At 42.7% G+C, this 23,505-nt stretch overlaps 2 protein-coding genes across 2 annotated transcripts; both read left to right on the top strand.

Annotated features, from left to right (window-relative positions):
- Window positions 1-1,096: 1,096 nt before the first annotated feature.
- Window positions 1,097-10,162, top strand: LOC306923396 (uncharacterized protein; the record flags this gene model as incomplete). The annotated part of the gene is made up of 6 exons (XM_079501457.1): window positions 1,097-1,152; window positions 3,898-3,995; window positions 4,515-4,601; window positions 6,562-6,749; window positions 7,438-7,803; window positions 8,132-10,162. 6 exons carry the CDS (start codon window positions 1,097-1,099, stop codon window positions 8,675-8,677), a joined length of 1,341 nt encoding a protein of 446 aa, XP_079357583.1. The 3' UTR covers window positions 8,678-10,162.
- A 5,692-nt stretch (window positions 10,163-15,854) lies between these two features.
- LOC306922763 (uncharacterized protein) lies at window positions 15,855-22,638 on the top strand. Its single transcript, XM_079500586.1, has 3 exons — window positions 15,855-15,977; window positions 19,149-19,261; window positions 19,803-22,638. The coding sequence occupies exons 1-3, from the start codon at window positions 15,859-15,861 to the stop codon at window positions 21,026-21,028; spliced, it is 1,458 nt and encodes a 485-aa protein (XP_079356712.1). The 5' UTR covers window positions 15,855-15,858; the 3' UTR covers window positions 21,029-22,638.
- The last annotated feature ends 867 nt before the right edge of the window (window positions 22,639-23,505 follow it).

The following is a 23,505-nucleotide window of genomic DNA, read 5'->3' on the forward strand; positions in this document are numbered from 1 at the left end:
GGTTTAAACCCCGCAGCTATGTCGAGTCCGCCTACAGGAAATACGTAACATTCTTCTTCTGCCCTACATACATTCAGTCACATGTTTATGAAACTTTCATCCATTTAGTGAATGTCATAAAACATAAATGTATAATATCTAGTTCCCAAGACACCTTCACATTAAAAGGTGGTTTGATCCAACCCTATAGGAGATGCTTGACAGACTTCTCAACACAAATCTTGTAACTGAAAACAGAGATTAAAATAGGGTGCATTTTGCATCCCAAAACGCAGTTTATACTTAAGGGACGCAATAAAACAACAACCTCTGCATCCACGGGATGCACTACATGTACTACTGTACTTGTTTTTTATTCTAGTTTATTTTGCTAGCTTTAGTTATAATAATCAATCATTTCTTCTTCTGTTTTCCACATGAATATAACCATATAAAATGAAATGGGAGTTAAATGCTGCAATTTGTAAAAATGGCAAAATATGACTCCTAACGTCGTTGAAGTGGGACTCCGAAAAAGTCCCTGGGACTCATCTAAATGACCATCCCTGCATCCTGGGACTCATTACATTGAAAACCTATTTACAATACATCACTGTGGAAATGCTAATGTGGTACAGCCACCCTACAAGAATAAGAATCTAACGGAAGAACACTTCGATTACCATATTATTTTAGCTTTTGTTTGTAATCTTTGCATATGGGATATTTCACGGTCATTGCATGCTGCATGAAGACTAGGAAAATACATGAACAAATTGAACATAATACATATTAATAATCGAAAGCATGGTCTAAGCATAGAACACCATGTGGGGGAAGATTTTCTTTTGAATGTCTGCATCAAATTGTCATTATTCCTTTATATAGGCCTAATCCAAGAACACAAAACTCTCTCATTGTCACCCCTATCTGTCATGAATTTCCCCAACCTTTATTGACTGAGCGTGCCAGATACCTTGTCGTGAGGAGAGGAGTGTGTTACTAGGATACCTGGTGAGTGGCAGAGCCATCCAATTAATTCCAGCCTTGAATAAAATTGTTTAAAAAAATGGCTTGGCTCTGCTGCAGGCAGCCGTAACTATAGGAGCAGTCTGTGATGATGACAGAGAAAAGCAGTAAGGTCGAGCAAACTGAGAGGATCCAATTGAGCAGGTGAGTGATACAGCAAATGAGATTAAGGATTAGTAGTGTGATAATTTGGTAAATACACCAGTTGGCTATTGTGAAATATACACGTGTTTGCTAATAATAGTGATGTTTATTATTGGTTTACTAGCTTTTGATCAAGACTAGGCTATATAGATGTACTGTATTTTATCGAGTCAATGCAAGCAGACTGAACAGATGTCTGTAGTAAATTATTCGCATGCACTGCCGCAAAACAAGAGTATGTTGAAACAAAAGCCACATGGACAAAAGTATTACATCCATGGCTACTTTTAGAAATATGTTATTGCCATAGGTAAAGAACTGACACACTTAACGATATAGCCATGATTACCTTTTGTGGAATGAAATTAATAAGTGCATATGTGCTATCTGTAGCCTAATTTATCCTGCATCAGTTGTAAGAGAGAATCAGTGTAGTTTTTCTTTTCTTGTTTTTCACATAACTACTTGAACCATAGAATCCTAATTCTGAGGTGAACTTTAGCCCCATACTGTACATTTTCCCCCTTTTTTACTTTCTTTATGATGATTTACTGTTTTTCATCAAAGTGTATATTTGTATGTCTTTAAATGTTCTGATGAATTGAAAATGGCGGACCCTGATTTTGTCACGGATCGAGTCAAGATGGTGTAGGACCCAAGCGCAAGATGAGAGGCAGAGGCAACTCAGTTCAAAATAAAGTATTTATTTTCACCAACCAAGAGGAGTAAGCAGTAAAACAAAGTCCAGGTACAGGCAGGTCAGAAATACCAGTAGGCAGTCAGAACACGAGGGAAACAAGGAGTACAAAGGGAAACACTATACTGGGAAAACTAGGGGATCTGAATACAAGGCAAACAAGGATTTAAGAACAACGTACTAACAAATACTCACAGTGACCATCTAAAGCAAAGTTCTTTGTTTACCCAGGGTAAGTGGACTAAGCTCGAGATGCTTGTTTACAGCCACGCCCTGCTCATAGAACATTTCATGGTTGGGGTTCAATGCCTTGCTCAAGGGCACTTCAGCGGTGGTAATTTTAACGTGCCGGTCCGGGGATTCGAACTGGCAACCTTCCGGTATCAAGACCGCTCCGCAAACCGTTCGGCCACCGCTGCCACTTCTACAACGACACAACAGAGAACTGAACCCACAAGGGCATATAAATAGACAAGGACTAACAGGATACAGGTGAATACAACTGACAAATCAACACAGGGATTGGCTGGGAGACTAACAGGACACAGGTGGAGAACACTACACTAATCACAAGGTAGACAAGGCAGGCAAAGAGATTCTCTTTGAGGCAGGTAAACAAGAGCAACACAGGAAACCAAGAGACGTCTAGATACTACAAAATAAAAGGTACACAAAATTAAAACCCAAAAGAAACAAGGAACATAAGAAATCACAGCAGGTAGACAGAACGGGTCACGGAACGTGACAGATTTAGTCTTTTCATGGTTTCGTCCTCAAAGTGGCAGTTTTTGTATTGACTTTTTGTATTGAATTATATTGAATTATCAATCAATCAATCAATCTCGACAATCAATCAATCAAAGGTGCCCATCTGCCTATAGTCGTTTCTTTTTGGCTTGTTTTCCTAGACCTGGTTGGTGGTTGCTTGTTTCTTAAAACCTGGCAACACTGACTGAGAGAACAGCTAGTGATGGGTGTGGTGTTGTAGAGGAGGTCCCCCCGCACGCATGCATATGTCACACCAGTTGAAACGAAGAGCCAATTTTTGTCCAGCGTCCACTCTGGTCTGGAAATGGCACATTTTTTACCTCTGAGCCCACTGGGGCCTGGGGGCCCCGAAACATTTGATTTTACACCTCTCCCGCTTAGTGGAGGGTGTGGTGTTGTAGAGGAGGTCTCCCCGCATGTGTGCATATGTCACACCAGTTGATACGAAGAGCTGTTTTTTGTCCAGCGTCCACTCTGGTCTGGAAATGGCACATTTTGACCTGTGACCTTACTAGAGGCCGCACCAATTTTTATTTTACACCTCTCCCGCTTAGCGGAAAGTGTGGTGTTGTAGAGGTCTCCCCACACGCGTGCATACAGTATGTCACAGCAGTTGATATGAAGAGGCGTTTTTGGTCCAGCGTCCTATTTGTAAGGGATCTATATATGCATAATATGCTCTCCAGTGAACAGCATTAATCCATTTAGATAATTTGTTAATGTTTTAACTCTATAAATGTTAATGAAAATACACAGAAACATATTTTGTGTTGTATATTATAGTTGAAATACTTACTTTATTGTTGTAATGTGCAAATTAATTGTTTGTTTAGTTTAGCGGGTACTTTTATTCTGAAAAGCTCGGCCACCGGAAGTCTTATCCTAGATCTCTTATCCCAGAGTGTAGAGCCCGGCGGAGAGTAGCGACACGCTATGATCTCGCCGCAAAGCGGGTGCATGGGTTATAGTTCCAAACATTGCTCCTATGGCTGGAACTATCCAATTGAGATAGAATGAGCACTTCCGCATTCCATTGTTACAATGGAAGTCAACGCTAGTGTCGCCACTCTCTTACTAGATTACTCTGCCTTATCCTAGCCCACACGACACTGGTGTGGCTCACTGGCTAACGCTATGGGCTAACGGCTAGCCTGCTGCTTATAAGGACACAGCTGTATGTAATAATACTGTAATAAATAATATAATGCCTGATGGAGCTGATGAAGTGGTGTTAAAGCACCATGGTGGGCCGCCTGCTCGGCTCCTTGTGCCTCTGTCAGCAGGAGGCAGAACATGGAACCCGTAGAGGAATTATGGAACAACAAACTGCTGGATAAAAATGTGTCCTCCAAGCAGCAGAAGAATGGAAGGATTATTGGTAAGCGTTTTCTTAGCTATTTTCCTCTCCTCCATTTGTTATGAGTCAGTTGGTTCTCAAACTTTTTCTTTTACATTTTTATTTCAAGGACCCCCTCCAGCCAGCTTGGATGCATTACTTGATTAGGCCATTTATGGGCCCCCCATAAATACAGTGAAGAATAACTCTAGAAAAAAATAACTACTAACTGATACAAATTAATATATAATGGGTGGAATATATAATGGACCCACATTGAGAACCACTGATTTATAACATTACCCGTGGCCTCCAATCAAGACTGTGCCAAATGCTAATTGAATGAATACTTACAGTTTGTAAAACATATAGAGGTAGTTATACAATAATGCTAAAAGGATAACGCATGAAACAGGTGTGTGTGTGTGTGTGTGTGTGTGTGTGTGTGTGTGTGTGTGTGTGTGTGTGTGCGCGCGCGTGTCTGTGTGTTTTACTAATACAACTTGTTATGTTACACATGCAGCACAGATTACACAAATTAAACGATTCATTGATACACAGGCACTGGGAAGAATCTGCTCAAGGCATTCAATACCCACCACAACAACACTTTACAGATACAGTCCATCACTTGCTCACAATATGCTGGTAAGTCAAATGTTCCATGGGAGGACCGTTTTAGTGTCATCTCTCAACTTCTATGTCACTGTACACATTTTGGAATCTGACTTAATAGCCTACTTTATTAGTCAGAAATGTAAGCAGGATGTGGCACATTAAGGCTATCTCAGATTATCGAGTCTTTTTAGTATTTGATCAAGTCTGACTTTTACTTTCGTAAATGTCAAAATTCATCAAATACATCTATAATAGTGTCTTGATCCAAGGTTATAGGGCTAAAAGGATAACACAAAAAAGGTCCTGGAAACTTGTTTCCATTGTGGTATATATTCAATTAATCAACATTTGATACAAATTACAATAATACATGTCATCAGAATTGTACAGTGATTTTTTTTCAACCAGTTTTGAAAGAAACCATGCTTGTATTTCACATGCTTTAATGCATGCTTTAATGCATGCAATCGACCTGAGGATGATTCTACAAATATCTTCTAAATCCTGACAGTTTTCTGAAAAACCTATGTTTCTATGCCAGTCGTTCTCAAACATTTTCATGTCAAGGACCCCAAAAAATATCTGCTTTTGGCCGCCGACCCTCATCTGAAAATATCCAGTCGCCAGGCTATCCAGTGACCCCCCTCGCTTTGAAAGAATATATATTCAAAGATTTGCTCCACATTTTCACAATTTTTCAAAAATAGCAGACCTACAAGTTCATAGCGCGGCATGAGCTTGTAGATCTGCCATTTTTCAATAGATAAAGTTTAAAATAAATGGTTATTCTGGGTTCCCGCCCAGAATGGGTTAATGCATCTAACCGGTCAGTCATGGTCATAACAATAAAAATATAATTAGTTATTTTCATTGTTTTGAACAAGATTGTAGGCCTGATGTCAGCTGAGTATTATTATTAACCACTTACTTATTTAATCACCTGTCATAATCTGTTCATTATAATGGTCTCTTACTCTCTTCACATTTTGTGAATAAAGCCTCATTTAGTTTTTTTAGACTAGTCGTCGTGTAGTCTGTTACAAAATAAATTTGTAAAACGTTTCAAAAATTATACTGAAATATTTAGCTTGCGGCCCTGAATGTTGCTGAGTGACCCTGCTTTAATGGATGGTGTCAGTCAGGGAATTCCACATTTTGGTGACAGAGTAGTAGAACTTTGAACTTTCTCATGTTTAATTATCGGTAACTGTTGTTACCTCCAAGCTAACTAGTGTATTGAACGAGCAGAGTGGCCAGCATGTGCATGATACATCTATACACCTTCATAGCTACCGACACAAAGGACAGTCTATGTCCACTTGGGGAGTAATTTACTAAAACTCCCCACAATCTCCATGTGAAAGAAGGGTGTGAGTTGATGTTGTCCATGGCCCAGTGTTGTTTTTGGCAGCAAATTTCAATTTTAGTTTAATCATAGTCTTTGGAATGAAAGTTTGTCATATTTTAGTCATCTGGAATGTTTGTGTTGAGTCTAGTTTTAGTTGACTAAATATCATAAGACTTTAGTTTACTAAATTTACAGTTGATTTAGAAGACTAAAATGTATTTTGGTGTATGTATTGATGCCGTCGTAACAGCTGATTTTACACTTGCTGAAAATAGCTGATCTACAACAAGCTCACAACGTGTCGCAGCGCGACGCGTTCAGCCATTTTCAGAAAATGTCAGCATGCAACCAATTGTAAAATGTCTTCTACTGGATCTCTTGTCCACTAGTCCCTTGCAAACTAGTCCCTTTTGGTCTAGTTTTTATTTGTTGACGAAATTGTCAATATATTTAGTCTTAGTCATCATAGCTTAGTTTTCATTTAGTTTCCATTTAGTTTTTGTCTGTGAAAAAAGGTAGTCGACGGACATTTTTCGTCATAGTTTTAGTCGACGAAATCAATACTGCCATGGCCTCAGTGTGTGTGTGTGTGTGTGTGTGTGTGTGTGTGTGTGTGTGTGTGTGTGTGTGATCCATCCATAGGCTCCTGTCCCAATCTGATGATGCGAAGGAGTGAACACCAGCCAGACCACCGGCCTGTCCCGATGGCGCTGACTCCTCAGCTGCCCCCCAGAGCGCACCGCCCCCTCTGCCTGTCTGTGTCTTCCGACAGCAACGGACGCTTCAAGACTCTGGAGTCACAGGAATGGAAGAACAACCTAAAAGCCCAGGTATGTAGTATGTACAATATATCGTCTCCGTCGGTTTGGAAACCGAAAACTGTTGTCCAAAACTGTTACTTTTCAGGATTCAAATTAAAGAATAGCAAAAGTAGCAGATCGATAAGCTTGAATGTAGATTGTAGAGATAAGAGGTTTCTGCCCGACGGCAACGACGTATATCCCACAATTTTCAAATGCTTCCGCCGTACAGTCCTGAGCAACGGAAACTGAAAATGATCAAGCGATAAAGCGTAATGTGAAGCTTCCTCCCCGCTTCCGTTTCATTTTTACAGTCACAAAAAAGTGTCCTAATATCTGACTAATTATTTTAGTAACTGTGTCCTCAAAATTTGAGGACGGCATTGGTGCCGAAATATAGACATATTCAGAAACGGGTGTCATGGTCGCAGCGAACGTATTTCCTGTAGGCGGAGACGACATATCTGCGGTGCACCTGCTTTTTACTTACACTAACTCTACAAAGATGCCCAGAACATCAGGACGAACCCGTGTAGTTTATGGCTGCTCCAACAGTGGTGGCAACATTCAACTTAGGAGAGAAACGGAATGTCAAAAAATATACTGCGGTGGCAGAGAGAGAGAGAGAGAGAGAGAGAGAGAGAGAGAGAGAGAGAGAGAGAGGGGAATACATTTTTTTTCAGTCGTCTTCATTTAAATGTTGCTTTAATCCATGCAGATGGCACAGGCGCACAGTGCCGGAGCGGCCAGCAGCACCGGCGCCCTGGAGAGAGCCTCCCTGTTCTGTGCGTCGGGCTCCACCGCGGCCTGCGGCTCTGGCCTGTCCAGCCCCGTGGAGACCCTCAGCAAGAGCAAGTCTTCCAGCAGCCGCTTCTCCCTCTTCTCGCCGCCCTGGAACAGTAGCTCCGAGTCGGACTCCAACCCGCCCTCCCGCTCGGGCTCCAAGAAGCTGCGAAACTACAGCCGGAGGGCGGCCACGGGCCCCGCCGGGGTGGGAGGAGGCGGCAGGAGGACCCCCGACACGCCCACGGACCCCCCCGGCAGCCACGAACACTTCCAGTACTCCGAGCCTGTCATCTCCAAGGTAGGGATTTTGGGATGATAATCGATGTTATCGTTTATCGTGGTAAAAAAAAAAAAAGGACCTCTTATTTCACACTTCCGATCTACCAATTGCAACGTATTGTGCACTTGTAGATCGGCTATTTCCGGCGAACTTTCCCCCGGAATAGGGAAAGTATGGGTGTTACTGGTTAACAACAAACGTGGCACTTTAAGTTTTAAGCATATTTTGATTATCATGATAAACCAGAAAAATAAAAATAAACAGATAAATCTGTTTATTTTTGCCACAGTTAATCGTGACATGCAATTTTCATATCATCGTCCCCCCCCCATCCTTGCTCCCCAAGGTGACGGACTACATCTACGTGGGCAACCTGAACGCGGCGTACAGCGGGCGCACGCTGTGCCGCAACAACATCGACAGCGTCATCGACATGAGCGGCCTGCCAGGGGAGCCCGGCCCGTCGCTCAGCCTCATCCCGTGCACGTGCTCGCGCGGCGCCCGCCACAGCTGGTCCCGGCTCAAGGTGGACATCGGCGACAACGTGGTGGCACTGGGCGGCGCAGAGGGCCTCCAGGCCTCCCGGCGGCGCTGCTGCTTCGAGGACATCAACGAGTGCATCCACGCCTCGGCGGAGAAGCGGAAACGCGTGCTGGTCCACTGTCGCGACGGCTTCTCGCTGGCGCCCACCTGCATCATCCAGTACCTGATGGTCAAGCAGAACATGAGGCTGCTCGCCGCCTACGAGCTGCTGAGGGCCAAGTACCCGCTGAACATCAGGGAGTGTCACCAGGACCTCCTGGTTGGCCTGGAGAGGGCGCTGCGGCCCGGAGGCGCCGTGGACCCTGAGTGCTTCAAACAGGCCATCTCGCGCAAGGTGGCCTGGACCTGAGTCTATATATAGGGCTGTCCCACAGTCGGGTCAGTCCAACTAGTTGATTTGATGATCCAGTGGTTCTCAAACCTTTTTCAAGTCCAAGGACCCCCAAACCCCCCGCGGACCGACCGCCTCATCTGAAAATGTTTAGTGCCAGGGAACCCCAAAAGAGAAGATTTTTATTTTAATTTTATCTAAATTTATTTTTAATTTTTAAGTGAGCTGTTTTTTGAATAGCCAACACAGCGATTCATTGATTATATAAATTAAATAAAAACATACTTTTTAGATTATCTGATTCATCAAAACCAGTAATCTACAGAATAATTGCCAAGAAATGAATGGATAGTTGCACCCCTAGACTTGAATCTTTTTGCCTGTCTATACCTTGGATGTCACTCGTGGCACTCTTTATTTTTGTACCCTATCAACGGCAGTGGATATTTTTCTATGGACAAATGAGGGGATCGTGTTTTTGTTCCCCCCCCTGATGAGATTAGCCAACTGGATATCGTACCGTCTCCATTTTGGGTCAATGATGATTGTGAATGTTATTTACAAAGTGATGTATTTTCCTACTTATAATAACCTGTGGATTTGGCCAGTGCTGTAACCCTGAATAATAGCCCCATCGTCCAGTAGTACCCCCACAGAAGAGGCCACACAATGAATTGTGTTGCTCGGAGCTGCTCGGTATGAAAATGCAATGGTCTCGGCTGTACAGGTATGCTTACGTTCTGTGCCATCATAGCGTATAGATATTTTTTTGTGTGGCAATTTCTGCTTTATTAATTAGATTAGATAGTACATTGTAGAGAGAGAGATGATGTCTGAGAGAAGGGAAACTTGCGAGACACGACAGGAGTCGGAAATTCAAATTGGCGTTCTTGCACTAAATGGTTGAGCCACCAGACACCCTGCTGTGTCATGACAGTGTAGTTGTAGTGTTCTTTTATTTCGGGGGGAATGGAGGACATTTTGGGAGATCTCAGGAGACATTATTGATGTCATTTATAATATAGGTTAAAGCTGCAAAAAATGCCTGCCTGCTCATCCACAGCATTATCAGTAACTAGGACATGTACGTATGTGACATCGACTCATCGTTGGAGCTACACTACCGTGTATTGACTACCGTACATTATAAGCTATACTGCAGTGCAGGAAGGGGGTCTTTGCACAAGTATAGCTGTTGATTAAATTCCACATACTTCTAATCTATGTGATGATCTGATCCGTACCCTGACAATCTCTTCTCAAACGGTTTTCCACGGTCATATTATGCTGATGGAAGACGAACATGCCTGGAGCATGATTTATGCTTTTAGTCGTACGGCAGGGCGTCGCTCGCTGAAAATAGCAGGTCTATAAGCTTGCATGTGTGACACTTTGTGGATCTTAAAGCAGCACTATGTAATTTTCTTTTAGTGACTAAAATGTAATTGTCAGATCTGTCTGTATGGTAACTTATACAATATGTATGGTACGGTAGAGTATATTAATGCAATATAACAATATAGCAGTGTTGTTTTTTGGCAGCACATTTTAGTTTTAGTCATAGTCTCTTCAATAGTTTTCATTTAGTTTCAGTCACATTTAGTCACCTGTATGTGAATGTTTTAGTGTTAGTGTCTAGTTTTAGTCGACTAAATATAAGATTTTAGTCGACTAAATCTACAGTTGATTTAGTCGACTGAAATGTATTTTGGCGGGCCTTGATGCCGTCGTAATGACTGTTTTTACACTTGCTGAAAATAGCCGATCTGCTATTTTCAGCATGCAACCAAGTGTAAAATATTGATATACTGGATCTCATGTCCACTAGTCCCTTCCTAACATTTTAGTCTAGTTTTTTTGTTGACAAAATTGTCTTAGTTTTAGTCGTCGTAGCTTAGTTTATTTAGTTTCCATTTAGTTTTCCTCAGTGAAAAAAGGTAGTTGACGAACATTTTTCATCTTAGTTTTACTCGACGAAATCAACACTGCCGTTTGGTTGGTTGTATTTTGCCTCCCTGCTCTTCTATTGAGATATTTAGATTGTGCCAAAGGTCATGTCTCACCTAGACACAGGATCGGACACGAATGTTCAATGTTGACCTGATGGTCAAGATTACATTTATCCCCTGAGCAAGCAGGCAAGCTCTATTAGCTCAATGGTAAAAAAGAAAAGCAAATAGTAAAATACCAGCACTTGTGGAGGAAACCAGGTTCAAATCGGGGGGTAGAAGAGGAAGGTTGCATGATGGTCTGTTTTAATGATCTGCTATTTTCAGTGTGTGACACCGTCGGTACGTTGGGAGTATAAATTGGCCGCATGCTGCCCTCTGTGAGGAAAACACAGATGTTCAAGTGACTCTCTCTCAAATTTCCTTATGACTCCCTAACTACATTTCCCGCCACAGTTTTCTTGGTCTAGTCTCTTGTGACGGTGCTGAAGCTGTGGTGTGTGTGTGTGTGTGTGTGTGTGTGTGTGTGTGTGTGTGTGTGTGTGTGTGTGTGTGTGTGTGTGTGTGTGTGTGTGTGTGTGTGTGTGTGTGTGTGTGTGTGTGTGTGTGTGTGTGTGTGTGTGTGTGTGTGTGTGTGTGTGTGTGTGTGTGTGTGTGTGTGTGTGTGTGTGTGTGTGTGTGTGTGTGTGTGTGTGTACCTGTACCTGTACCTGTACCTGTACCTGTGAGAGTCTTAACCCATTTAGACCAGACATCGAAATTTAAAAAAATGTTGTCTTCTAAATCATGACAGTTTCTATATCAGTACTATACAAGTGGTTCTCAATCTTTATTTCCAGGTGTAGTGTACACCAGTGGTTCCCAAAGTGGGGGAGTTCCAGGGGGTCCCCAGCTAAATGATAGTTTGGAACTAAATTGACCCTTATGGGTCTGTAACTGAGAGTGTACAAATTTTGTGTACAAACTTTGTACACTCTCAGAGTTAAATTAACACTGATTTTACAATGTAAATTGGGGGTCCCAGAGATAGAAATGCCATTAAATGGGGGGTCTGTAGACTGATGCATGTCAAACTGGGGGCCCTTGGCTGCACCCGCTTCGGATGTTATCATCACCCGATAATCAAGATAATGTTTGTAATCAGAACCTTAGAAATACCCCCAGTATGTGATAATCAACATACTGGGAAATCCGGAACTGAAACTATGGGAGCGTTTTTTTGTTTGTGTCAATGACGGAGGCAGGCCGTGCCTGGTGGCCTTGAGCCACGTGAGGCACCGCCGACGGAGTCGCCATGCCGAGCGTTGCCAAGGCCACCAGACCCGACCCAGCGCCGTCCGAGTTATATCCCGATAGGTAGAGAATAGTAAATATTAGCCCCTAGTTTCCATGCCCCGACAATAGAGTTGGAAATGACACGTTCAACAGGGGGAGTCCTTGACCAGGCTATGTCTGCACCACCATGCATGTGTGCAGTCCGGGTGAACACAGCCAAACACCACAATGTCTAGTATGCCAGTATGGCCATATTTAGCCATATTCCAACGTCCTGATAACGGTTGATTTCGTATATTTAATACAGTGTAAAAAATCTTCTCTTATGGGGGGTCCCTGGCATATCTTTTCAAATGGGGGTCTGTGGGGCTAATTAGTGTCAATTTGGGGTCCTTGACATGAAAACGTTTGGGAACCACTGGTGTACACTCTCAGAGTTACAGACCTGCAAGGGTGCATCTGGAACGCCCTGTAGGACTCGTTAAAGGGAACCGTTATGGAATGGGAACCGTAAGAGGGAATCGTTAAGGAACCGGAATTGTTGAAATCTTAAAGGATCCCAACCAAGCCCCCAGAAAGGCTGGCCAACGTTGAAGCTGCGAGACATAGTGGTCAGAGCTGGAACTGCAGGCTGGGTCAGTGCATTTTGCGTGCATATTTGGTTGGCAAATGCAGAAGTATAGAGCGTTCTTCCGGGTGCTTCAAAAACGCCACTGAGCAACTTCCATTGAAATGAATAGCAGGGGGCAGGCGGACCGTCGCTCTTCGTCCACATCCTTTATAACTATGATCCCAACCCTAGTCGTGTCAACATAGCAAGAGATCATTTGCACTATTTACAGGGTTTGTTCAAATGCACAGTATTACTAGTTAACTTTAGTAAGTTGTAAATTGATTAGAATTTACTTTGTGTAAAAAAAGAAAACAATTATAATCTGACCAGTTATGTAGATTATGTCGTGTGTGTGTGTGTGTGTGTGTGTGTGTGTGTCATACATCCCAGCCTCTTCATTATTATTATATTAGAGTTCATACACAGTACACATTCAACCTATAAAATATTGCTGGCTCGACAACTCATAATTCACTCCGTAGGCCTATTTAAAGCACCAAGGTGGTGGTGACAAAGTCGTTGTGTCTTTTCAATATTTGAGATGTAGAATATGGCGTATATGTGGTGTGGTATAAGTGATTTAATGAAAGATATGCAAGTTCCAAGGGGTTCAAAGGAAGAAAGTCTAACATCGCCCATGTCAGTTGCTACTGTCTAATTCCATTACTGACTTTGATAGTCTTAAGTGAGCCACTTTATTTAACTCCTACACTTTAACCACTTAAATCCTCTAATCTTAGTAAATGGACCTGCGTTGCAAGCAACTGTACTTGATCCAAGACGTGAGCTTGTAGATCTGCTTTCGGTTGAACGTTCCTCCATGAATAGGGAGGCTGTACTGGGGTTCAAGTGGTTACAATATTTCTGATGTGTTGAAGTGGATGAATTGAAGCGATTGACCTGAACCTAAATAGTGTGAAAGCATTATAATGTGAAATGTTGACAATTACTGTTTTAAAGACTTGACACTGGCATGAATGTATATTTGGTGGCGAACCCAGTTGGCAGCAGTGTCAGTTCAGCAACTTTTACACAAACTTGAAATAAAATAGAATGTGATGATCACAAACGGCATGAAACTCTGAAGGAGGATAAGGAAAACATGTCTGTTACTGTATGCATTCAATTAAAGGTACAGTCAGTTAGTGACATTTTCTGAAAGAAAAGAAACGTGTTATAGTGGGATGATGATTCTGATAGTGATCGTTATATAATGTTTGTTCAGTAAAAGGGGGTCTCCATTTTGGAGTTTCTGTTTAAAGATCTGGAGAGACGGGGATATCCCTGTCTTCTGAACTAACACTAAAGCATGTTACTATCAGAAAATAGATAATGTTTTTGTTTTAACCAGAAAATATCACTTTACTACATTTAACATTATGAAACAGGATTGCATCCTGGATAAAATCTCTTGAATTGAAATATCAATCTATTCTCCTTACTCATTTTGAATTGGCTGAGCAGTAGCCACTCCAAAACAACAGGGGTCTTCCAACATGTTTTCAGGCCAAGGACCCCTTTGCTGAGAGCACAAGTAGGGACCCCCACCACATGTTAGATTCATGTTAAATGTGTGTTTTCAGACATTTAACCACTTAAACCCTCAATGTTTTTTAAACTTGACGATTTGGCTCGGTACATAGTCTGCTCTTGACGTTTTTCCCTGCACACCAAACCTCTTAGCCAAAAATTGCATTGCATGGTACGTGTTGTGAGCTTGTAGATCTGCTATTGTCAGCTAATGTTCCCCCCCAGAATAGGGATGGGAGGGTTCAAGTGGTTAATGGAAAAGCATAATAATAAAAGTCCCAATAGCACAAAGATTTGGCAGCCCCACTACAGTAACACTAAGGAAGTGAGGACCCCCTGTTGAAGACCTCCAGTAGTAGTTAGTATAGGCATTTTAGTTCTAATGTGACGGGTACTTTTGGAAATGGAAAGTATGGTGCCTTTGTTTAAAATGGTTTGATGTGATTGTACAGTGACACTTGAACACTTTGTATGCAGTCTTTTTTATGCTGTAAAATATTACCTGTTGATGGCATCAATATTTTATATTATATTGGGGGTGAATTATGTTGGAAGAATGCATTTGTGTAAAAGTGGTTATTGCTGTGAACATTCTTGTTGATCAGTTGGTGTGATGATATTCCAGTGTTTACCAATGCAAACGGTGACCAATGTGGTAACCATTGGTGATTATCATGCAGACAATTGCGCAGCTGCGCTCTATTAAGAAAAGACCATTCTAGTTCTTGACAGATATTTTAATGTTCTGAAGTCACTGCAGTAAACAATGTCATTATAGTTTGATTGAATCACATTATTGTAGATGGATTATTATTTGCAATCGAAGCAAAGGTCATGTTGGGTTTTATAACTTGTTCTCTCAGGTGATTTCTTAAATGGTCCAGAATGTTCTCAATGAGTATTGACATAAAAATATGTGAAGCAATGTATTTCTTGTGTCATGTTTTTGAGTCTAAAAGAGGATATGTCCATGATCTGTATGTCTGTGTCATTGCCTTTTTGGAATATTTAAAATTTATGTTATAATGGAAACTGTTGCTGTTTTTGTGAGCATGCAAGTATAGAGGGTATGCACATGCTTAAAGTGAATGGCACATCAAGTGGCAAAGCAACATGCAAAGTGAGTTTAACATTGTTTAACGTTGTTTAATGCAATCCGATATGAATTTTCTGTTTGTATGTATGGGCTGTCAAGGCCAGGAAAGTAGTTTTTTGCCACTTAGTAGGCGTTCCTGCATAACTTCCTGGTTTGATGATGATGTCACGCGCATACTCTCTATACACTGCTCAGGGAAACTCAAACAAATGAAGGGAACAGTGTTCCCTTAAATTCTTTGAGCACTATGTACATTTAGTAGGCTATGCATGTTTGTGTGTGCAGTCTTAATGTGTCATGAATTTTATCATCACCTTCAGAAGGCTCAACAACATAAACATACCTGTTTGCAGCATTATATGTAAGCACACCTTGACCATTGCCCCTTTCGGGACCCTCAGTTACCTTTTCTGAATTACAAAAATGCAGAAAAGGTATAACCGAGGGTCCCGAAAAGGGCTAACACCTCTCGGCACCCTCCGTAAAGCTTTTCTGAAATTTGACGATCGCTTTACGTAGGGTCCCTTGTAAGCACACAATATAACGCAGCTGTACATACCCTCCGTTGCGGCCGTGCTGCAGCCGAGAGTGGCTAGCTGAGACAGAGGCAGGAACGTAGGGACGCGCAGCTAGCCACTCTCGGTGCGGGAGGCGGTACAATGGGAAGTCAATAAGGAAGTGAGGAAGAGAGAATTTCAGAGCACGGTCAAAACGCCAAAACGGTCAAACATACTTAATGGCATCTGCTCCAAATGAAAATTCTTCCACGTTTCCGTTGTCTCCTATAGCAGTTTTATGCATCTTTGAAACATCTCACCGAGACTCAAGCGGGCCGCAGCACGGCCGCAACGGAGGGTATGTACAGCTGCGTTCTATTGTGTGCTTACGAACTTAGAAGGGACCCTACGTAAAGCGATCGTCCAAATTTCAGAAAAGCTTTACGGAGGGTCCCGAGAGGGGCTAGAAAAGGGCTAACCTTGACCATAAACAGCACTGTGATTAGAAAATCTAAGGTTTCTTTCAAATCCAAAGCTGCACTAGTAAAGAGTCAGTTAGGTAGGTTAACATGATATAGATACTTAATTGCTTGTGTGTGTGTGTGCGCGCGGCGCTAGCCAATCAGCTGAGCACATTCCGTGCTCAAACGGACAGACATCACAAATGTAGGCTATTTTATGGCTCAAAATCTGGGTAACGATAAATAACAATTAAGTGGCAGAACTGGGTTTATCGTCTGCCTTTATTGATAGTATAATCTAGACCTTTTTTTAATGTGCCTTACATGTGTTTTGCTTTCCCCCAATCTGGGTTTGATTGATTGATTGATTGATTAATTGAAAATGTCATTTCACAGTATGCAGAATGGGTACATTTCAAACGAAAGCACAAGTCCAACTCAATAGCCTACTTACTATGTGGACTACTTGTTTACAAGTCCCCATTGGCAAAACAGCCCTCTTTTCTTGACGTTCGAGACTCGAGAGACTGACTAGTCCCCCAAACACTTATCCACTGACTACAGGGCACAACCCCTTGTTAACCAGCACACCTGAGCGCAATTGTTTCAGTGTCATTCGATTGGGTGTTTTTGTGCACTCATGCTGAGAGTCCTGGCTGGTGCAGTGCAGGTACAGTAGCCTACAAAACTTGTATCTTTTATTATGGCTCAGCGTTCTACTCGACGTGAGTTTTTGAAGCTAGGCCTACTTTGTAACTACAACTTTAGCCTACTTGTGAGAGAAAGTATAGGCTTTGTTTACGCCTTTTTTATTTTTATTTAGAGTGATAGAGATTTCAAGCACACGCAAATATTCCAAGGAGGCATTTGGAAAGCATTGCCTCTCGCATTTGGAAATTGCGAGAGGCAATTCAGTCTGACAACGCGATACTATAAGAACAGACACAAGTGGTTTCCTCTACTGATTTATTTGAAGGCTTTAATTTGTCTTCCTCCAAATCCACCCTGAAAAGTGAAACTCGTTGGTTGCAGCCTGCAAGCTAAAGGAATCTCTTCAGGTCCTTATAACCCGAATATAACTTTAGAGAGTCACCATGTGAAACGGAGCTTCTGTCTGCTTCTGCTGCCTGCTAAATGCAAAAGTCCTCCGAGGAGTCAGAACAATGAGAACGTGACTTTGACCTTTCAAAATAAAAGCATTATTACTTTACAAAAAGACACGAAATAATGTTTTAACATAACTGTGACTTAACTATGAACTTCTTAATTCTGAACTCATTTGGACTTAGTTAAAAAATAATAATAATAATGATAGACAATTAAACTTACAGTGTTAGATCTTCTGGGCTTTTGGGATTCATCTGTTCTCAACCACTTAGAGGACTACCACTCATTTTCAACATTATGAACTATGTCATCATTACCCTGTTGTGTGGAAATAATAAATAAAGGTCCTCCCTTTTGTAATGTTTCTGTATCTCAATGAAGAAACTTGGTTCTTGATATGTAACTTTATTTGAACTGATAGGGTTTGGTAGCATACATGTCATACATCCTATTCTATGATCTAGAAATGTTTGTAGGTGTGGCCTTGATATAGGTGTGACACAGTCATCATTGCCATCTAGTGGCTGTTATAAATCATATCACAACATCCCTTTTCTTTAAATGTAAAATCACACAACACATTCTGTGAATTGTTATTCAACTGTTGCTATTCCAAATGCATAACACATATCAATGTCCATATTTTTTCTTTCTTTTTCTTTTATTTTTAAATGCGTGCTCAAATGTAAGTGTTTTTACTTTTTAATGCAAATAGATACAGCTGTCCTTTAGAGGACCAGTCTGTCAGGTGGTTTCGACTGACGTGTTGACCTTCTCAGTACAGGTGTCTGGTCAGCTGGAGTTGTCTGGTCAGCTGGAGTTGTCTGGTCAGCTGGAGGTGACAAGTTTGCCAGCTCAGCCGGTGGTGCTGCTGCGGTGCAAACGTCATCATCAGCTGACTGTTCAAATGTCTCTGGTGATTTCAACAAGCTCCTTCGATTCCTTCTCAGCACCTGCCCATCTTCTGTCCTGGCGGTGTACGACCTAGGACCCACTTCCGTCAAAACTGTGGCTTTCTTGTTCCAATAGTTAGAATCTTCAACTCTCACTGTGTCATGTTTTGACAGTGGCACTAAACATTTTGACACTTTGTCATAGTTTGCTTTCTGTCTGTTTTGCAGACACTTCTGTTTCTGTCTCATGATGTTATGCTTTTTCTGTTTTACAGTGTGAGGAAGTGTGGTTTGTAGTCTGCGTCCCATCAGTAGCTCAGCTGGAGACATTCCATGTTCTAGTGGTGATGCTCGGTAACTCAGTAGAGCTAGATATGGATCAGAACCACTTTCTTGTGCTTTCTTGAGTAGATTTTTTACTATGTGCACACCTTTTTCTGCTTTGCCATTGGATTGGGCATACAGGGGGCTTGATGTGACATGCTGGAAATCATATTCTTCTGCAAAGTTCTGGAACTCTTTACAGTTGTAACATGGCCCATTCCATGTCTTGCAAAGATAGATTTCAGATGTGTAATCACACAAGTAGCTGTCATGCTGGAAAGCAGTGTGATCTCTGGAAAGTTAGAAAAATAGTCTATGACCAGTAGATCATTCTTTCCATCCAGGTGGAACAAGTCAGTTCCCACTTTCTGCCAAGGCACAGTAGGTAGGTCTGTAGTTACCATGGGCTCAGACAAGTTTCACAGCTCGAAACGGTCTAGTTTAGCCTAGAACTGGAGATCTAGAACTTGGAGTCATGTGATCAGTGACATCACGTCAGTGTAATCTTTTATCTGCAGAGTACACCAATGTGATGTCAATCATGTCACTGATTACATGACCCCAAGTTCTAGTCCTCCAGGTCACAATTCCACAAAACGGCTCTAAGGTATTAATGATTAATTGAAAATGAGTGGTATTCCCCTATACTTTGTCATGTAACAAGCAAAAGTAGCAGATCTACAAGCTCTTTTTTTTTGCCTATATAAATGTGCATGTGTAAAGTTGTTGATTGCGTGTGCACAGGCTGGCCGGACTGCTGGGAGCATCATCCACCATGTCATCACCACCTTCAATCGGGGAAAACCTCCTTTTATTACTCTATGGGGAAAACAATCCCACAGAGGTTCCAAGAGAAGGTGTGTACACTACAGTATCTTTTTCAAAACTTGAAACAATTCTGGTATAGTGCAGCCCTCTGCTCAGCTAGAAAAAGCCCCCCGCCTCCGAGCAGCGCCTTCCAAAAGCGGCCGCTATATGCATCCAACTATTCTTCATTTCTCATATTGCTTAATGTAAAAAGTCAGTGCCTATTTATTTATTTAACTGCCAAGCTACACCAGGCTTTTGTCGTGCGTTTGTCGCTTAAAAAACCCGCACGCGCGGGCCGCGCGTTCACACGCGGGCATATGAGAAGATGCGTTGATTTGGAGCACCTGCCTGCGTGAACGCAACCTCTCTCTCTCTCATGTGAATGTATCCTTAAATGACAAAATAGAAGGTCTATCCATATATTCACTGGTGATTGTGTATTTTTACTTGCTAGTCCGCATCGTCGTAGGCATATATATATATATATATATAACTCAGTCAGAACAAAGTGCAGCTGTCCAGTGTTTCTAAGTATTTTATTTTAGCGTTGATATTCTTATCTTTCTATTTTTACACCTTCATACTCAGAGATGTCAGACCGCTGCCTCGACGGACAAGAGACACCTTCGTCCTCTGTCTCCCCAACACTTCCCATCCCCAAGAAGAAGGCCCGTCCACCAAAGCCTCCTTCCTCCACTGTCTTGTCGACACCACCCAAGAAGAAGGCCCGTCCACCAAAGCCTCCTTCCTCCACTGTCTCGTCGACACCACCCAAGAAGAAGGCCCGTCCACCAAAGCCTCCTTCCTCCACTGTCTCGTCGACACCACCCAAGAAGAAGGCCCGTCCACCAAAGCCTCCTTCCTCCACTGTCTCGTCGACACCACCCAAGAAGAAGGCCCGTCCACCAAAGCCTCCTTCCTCCACTGTCTCGTCGACACCACCCAAGAAGAAGGCCCGTCCACCAAAGCCTCCTTCCTCCACTGTCTCGTCGGCACCACCCAAGAAGAAGGGCCGTCCACCAAAGCCTCCTTCCTCCACTGTCTCGTCGGCACCACCCAAGAAGAAGGGCCGTCCACCAAAGCCTCCTTCCTCCACTGTCTCGTCAGCACCACCCAAGAAGAAGGGCCGTCCACCAAAGCCTCCTTCCTCCACTGTCTCGTCGGCACCACCCAAGAAGAAGGGCCGTCCACCAAAGCCTCCTTCCTCCACTGTCTCGTCGGCACCACTAAAGCCGCCTTTGTCCCCCGTCTTGTCAAGGCTTTCATCCTCCCCGGCCCCCACCATTTGCACCATCTACAGGAGGAAAAGGGCAGAGGAGAAAGACATGGAGGTCCTTCGGCAGGTCGACCTGTACAACCCCAGTGGCCAGATGAAGCCTGGTGACCCCTGCCGTAAGTGCGACCTTGCCAGGACGGCTGAGCAGGGCCATGCCTACTATAAGGGCCGCTTCTTCTGCGCCAACAAAGACGGCCCACGCGGTTGGACGCGGCAGCGGTGGCTGGAGGAACAGGAGGCACCGGGGGACGATGATGCCGCGATACCCAAGACCACGGCCTGGAGGATGGAAAAGAAGATGAAGGAGGGCAAGAGCATTGGTGAAAAAAAAAACCCACAAAAAAACATGCAGTGCAAGCTGTGCGGCCAGCCGAAACACAGAGACTTTGGACACAGCCAATACGGCTCGGGTCACTTTTGTGCGATGTACTCATACAAGTCAGTGGAGCGGTGGCTGGCTGAAATAAGACAAAAGGAAATTATTCAGGGCGAGAAAATTAATAGCCTTTTTTCCTCCCCACTTGTTTGGACTCCTTAGTATTAATAACAATACTGCAATGTAGAAATGCTGTTAAGTAAACATCTGTTAATCAAGATTTACTTTAGCAAAAGTTTTAAAAAAAAACACTATTGGCCAAAAGTAAAACTACTCATTATGCAGAATGTGAGGTTTCACAAGTTATCATATCTCAAATTGTTTATAAAAATATTTTTAAAATAGCTAAAGTTTAAATAGGGCTGAAGTAGTATATGTTTTGTATAAAGTAGTAAGTAACGTTTTCAAACATTGTGGTGGAGTAAAAGTTGTCTCTGAGATGAAGCATTGAAAATTGGGGGGAAAAAATATTTTTGTAGTTTTTCTATGAAATGAAATGAAATGAAATCTATATTTACCCAGGGTATCTGGGCTAAGCTCAAGAACTTGTTTCCAGCCAGGCCCTGCTCATAGAACACATTTCATCGTAGTGGTTCAATGCCTTGTTCAAGGGCACTTCAGCGGTGGTAATTTTAACGTGTCCGACGGCTGACTCGAACTAGGAACCTTCCGGTATCAAGACCGCGCCGCTATCCGTTCGGCCATCGCTGCCACTATGAAGCCATGTCACACACCAGAAATAGCAGATCTACAAGCTCACAACACACAAGTTACTGTTTCTACACAATAAAGGAGGTGGTGACCCCAGAGGCGAAAAAAAGAAAATACCATTACGTTTTGGAAGATTTGATCGTAAAATTTGACACCTGAATTTCTCTGAAAGGGAGGAGGAGTGCGTTGTTGGCTGGACATTGACCTGGGTCACAGAGTACGCTGCGTACCCACATGGCATTGCGTACCGTATGCATGCCAGTCAGGACAGCAGCCAAGCTCTGAGGCAGGGAATTGGGGAGCGGTGTGTTTGGGACAATGTTTGCTATTTTTATTGTAGGTATGGCAAGTTTGGCAACACTGCTTCAGAGTCAGTAGATGGCGGATGGTAGGTAGGTTTCAGCAGGGCCAGGGATTCTCCCCAGCCTCCGTTGACATTGGGGGATACATAGAGTGGGTGATGATGGCTGAATTTATTTTTATCTTACTGCTGCTGCTGCTACAATGCCTGAATTTCACCACACCTGGATCAATGAAGCTTATTTAAAGGGAGGCCACTTTTGTAGAGGTTTGGGTTGTGTAGTTACCAAGTCCAAATGTGGACAAGAAATCAAAAATAATTGCTCCAGTGATTAGAAATTGATAATTCAAAATATGCTCCTTGAGTCCTCAAACATTAAATGCCATTGACAGTGAATGGACAATTCTGAGTGTTCGTGTAAATACAAACTGCGTAACACAAACATTGAAGACAAAAGTGAATGATGATAATAGTGCCCCTCACTTCACACGGGTGTGATTGTATTATAAAAATGTTAACTTGTTGATTTTGCCATTTTTATTATTTTATCCGTGGATCCGGATCCAGATCTTCAAATAGTTAAATCAACAGGAAGTTCATTTTTTTTTAAATAAAAATCACGCCCGTGTGAAGTAAGAGGTGCAACTCCATGTTTTTCATTTCATTTCAACCTTTATTTAGTTCTCGGAGAACACACTGAGGGCTGAGACCCTCTTTTTCAGTGGTGCCGAGATTACAACACATCAACAATGTACAATGGGGGGGGGGGGGGGGGGGGGGACAAAGAAAACAAAACAAAACATAGATGAATAAAGTAAATTACAGGTAATAATAAAGGAACATTACATAGTGATCAACTCAATTAAAACAGGTACAGTTGATATTTACCAACGTTGATATATCAAGTTGAAAGCGATATAGAGAAGGAAGAGAGCTGTACTTTAGTGAAGTTTGTAAGGTGTGTGGGGCAGCGCACTTGAAAGCAGATTTTCCAGATGTAGTGGAGGTATGTATGGTCTCAAGCATCAAATAATCTTGAGAGCGTGGGATGCATGGGAGTGTGGGGGAACTTCCAGACCCGCAGGAACGTGCCCAGGGGGCCGGGCCGGTTCCGGCGAGCTGCCCCACGTCCGAAACGGTCGAGAAATGACAGTTACTGTGTGGGGGTCCCCGGGGGGACCCCGGAACATCCAGACCCCCAGGAACGCACCCAGGGGGCCGGGCCGGTTCCAGCGAGCCGCCCCGTGTACGAAACGGTTGGGAAATGACAATGACAGTTACCATGAGGGGGTCCCCAGGGGGGTCCCTCTACTGTACTGTACTGTACTGTACTGATACACCTGAAATCATCATATATACAGTTAATATGTACAGTATGTGTGTGTTAGGCTGCACAACAGTGACACTTGGTTTTGAAAACCAATCAAATGCAATTTCCGTGCTTAGACACATAGCCAGCCACCCAGCCAGCCACACACAAAGCTACTTAAGGAAGTGGTTGCACCACTTAAAAATGAATAAAACACTGAGTTTTGGTGATGCTCTATATTGTCTCAATCAACTTTGTGTTTGTTTACGTACTAAAAAGAGTGACTTTGAGAGTTGTTTCAGCGTACAATGTAAGTCA

The sequence above is a fragment of the Electrona antarctica genome (assembly GCF_951216825.1).
Source record: "Electrona antarctica genome assembly, chromosome: 5".
In the NCBI taxonomy this organism is placed as follows: Eukaryota; Metazoa; Chordata; class Actinopteri; order Myctophiformes; family Myctophidae; genus Electrona; species Electrona antarctica.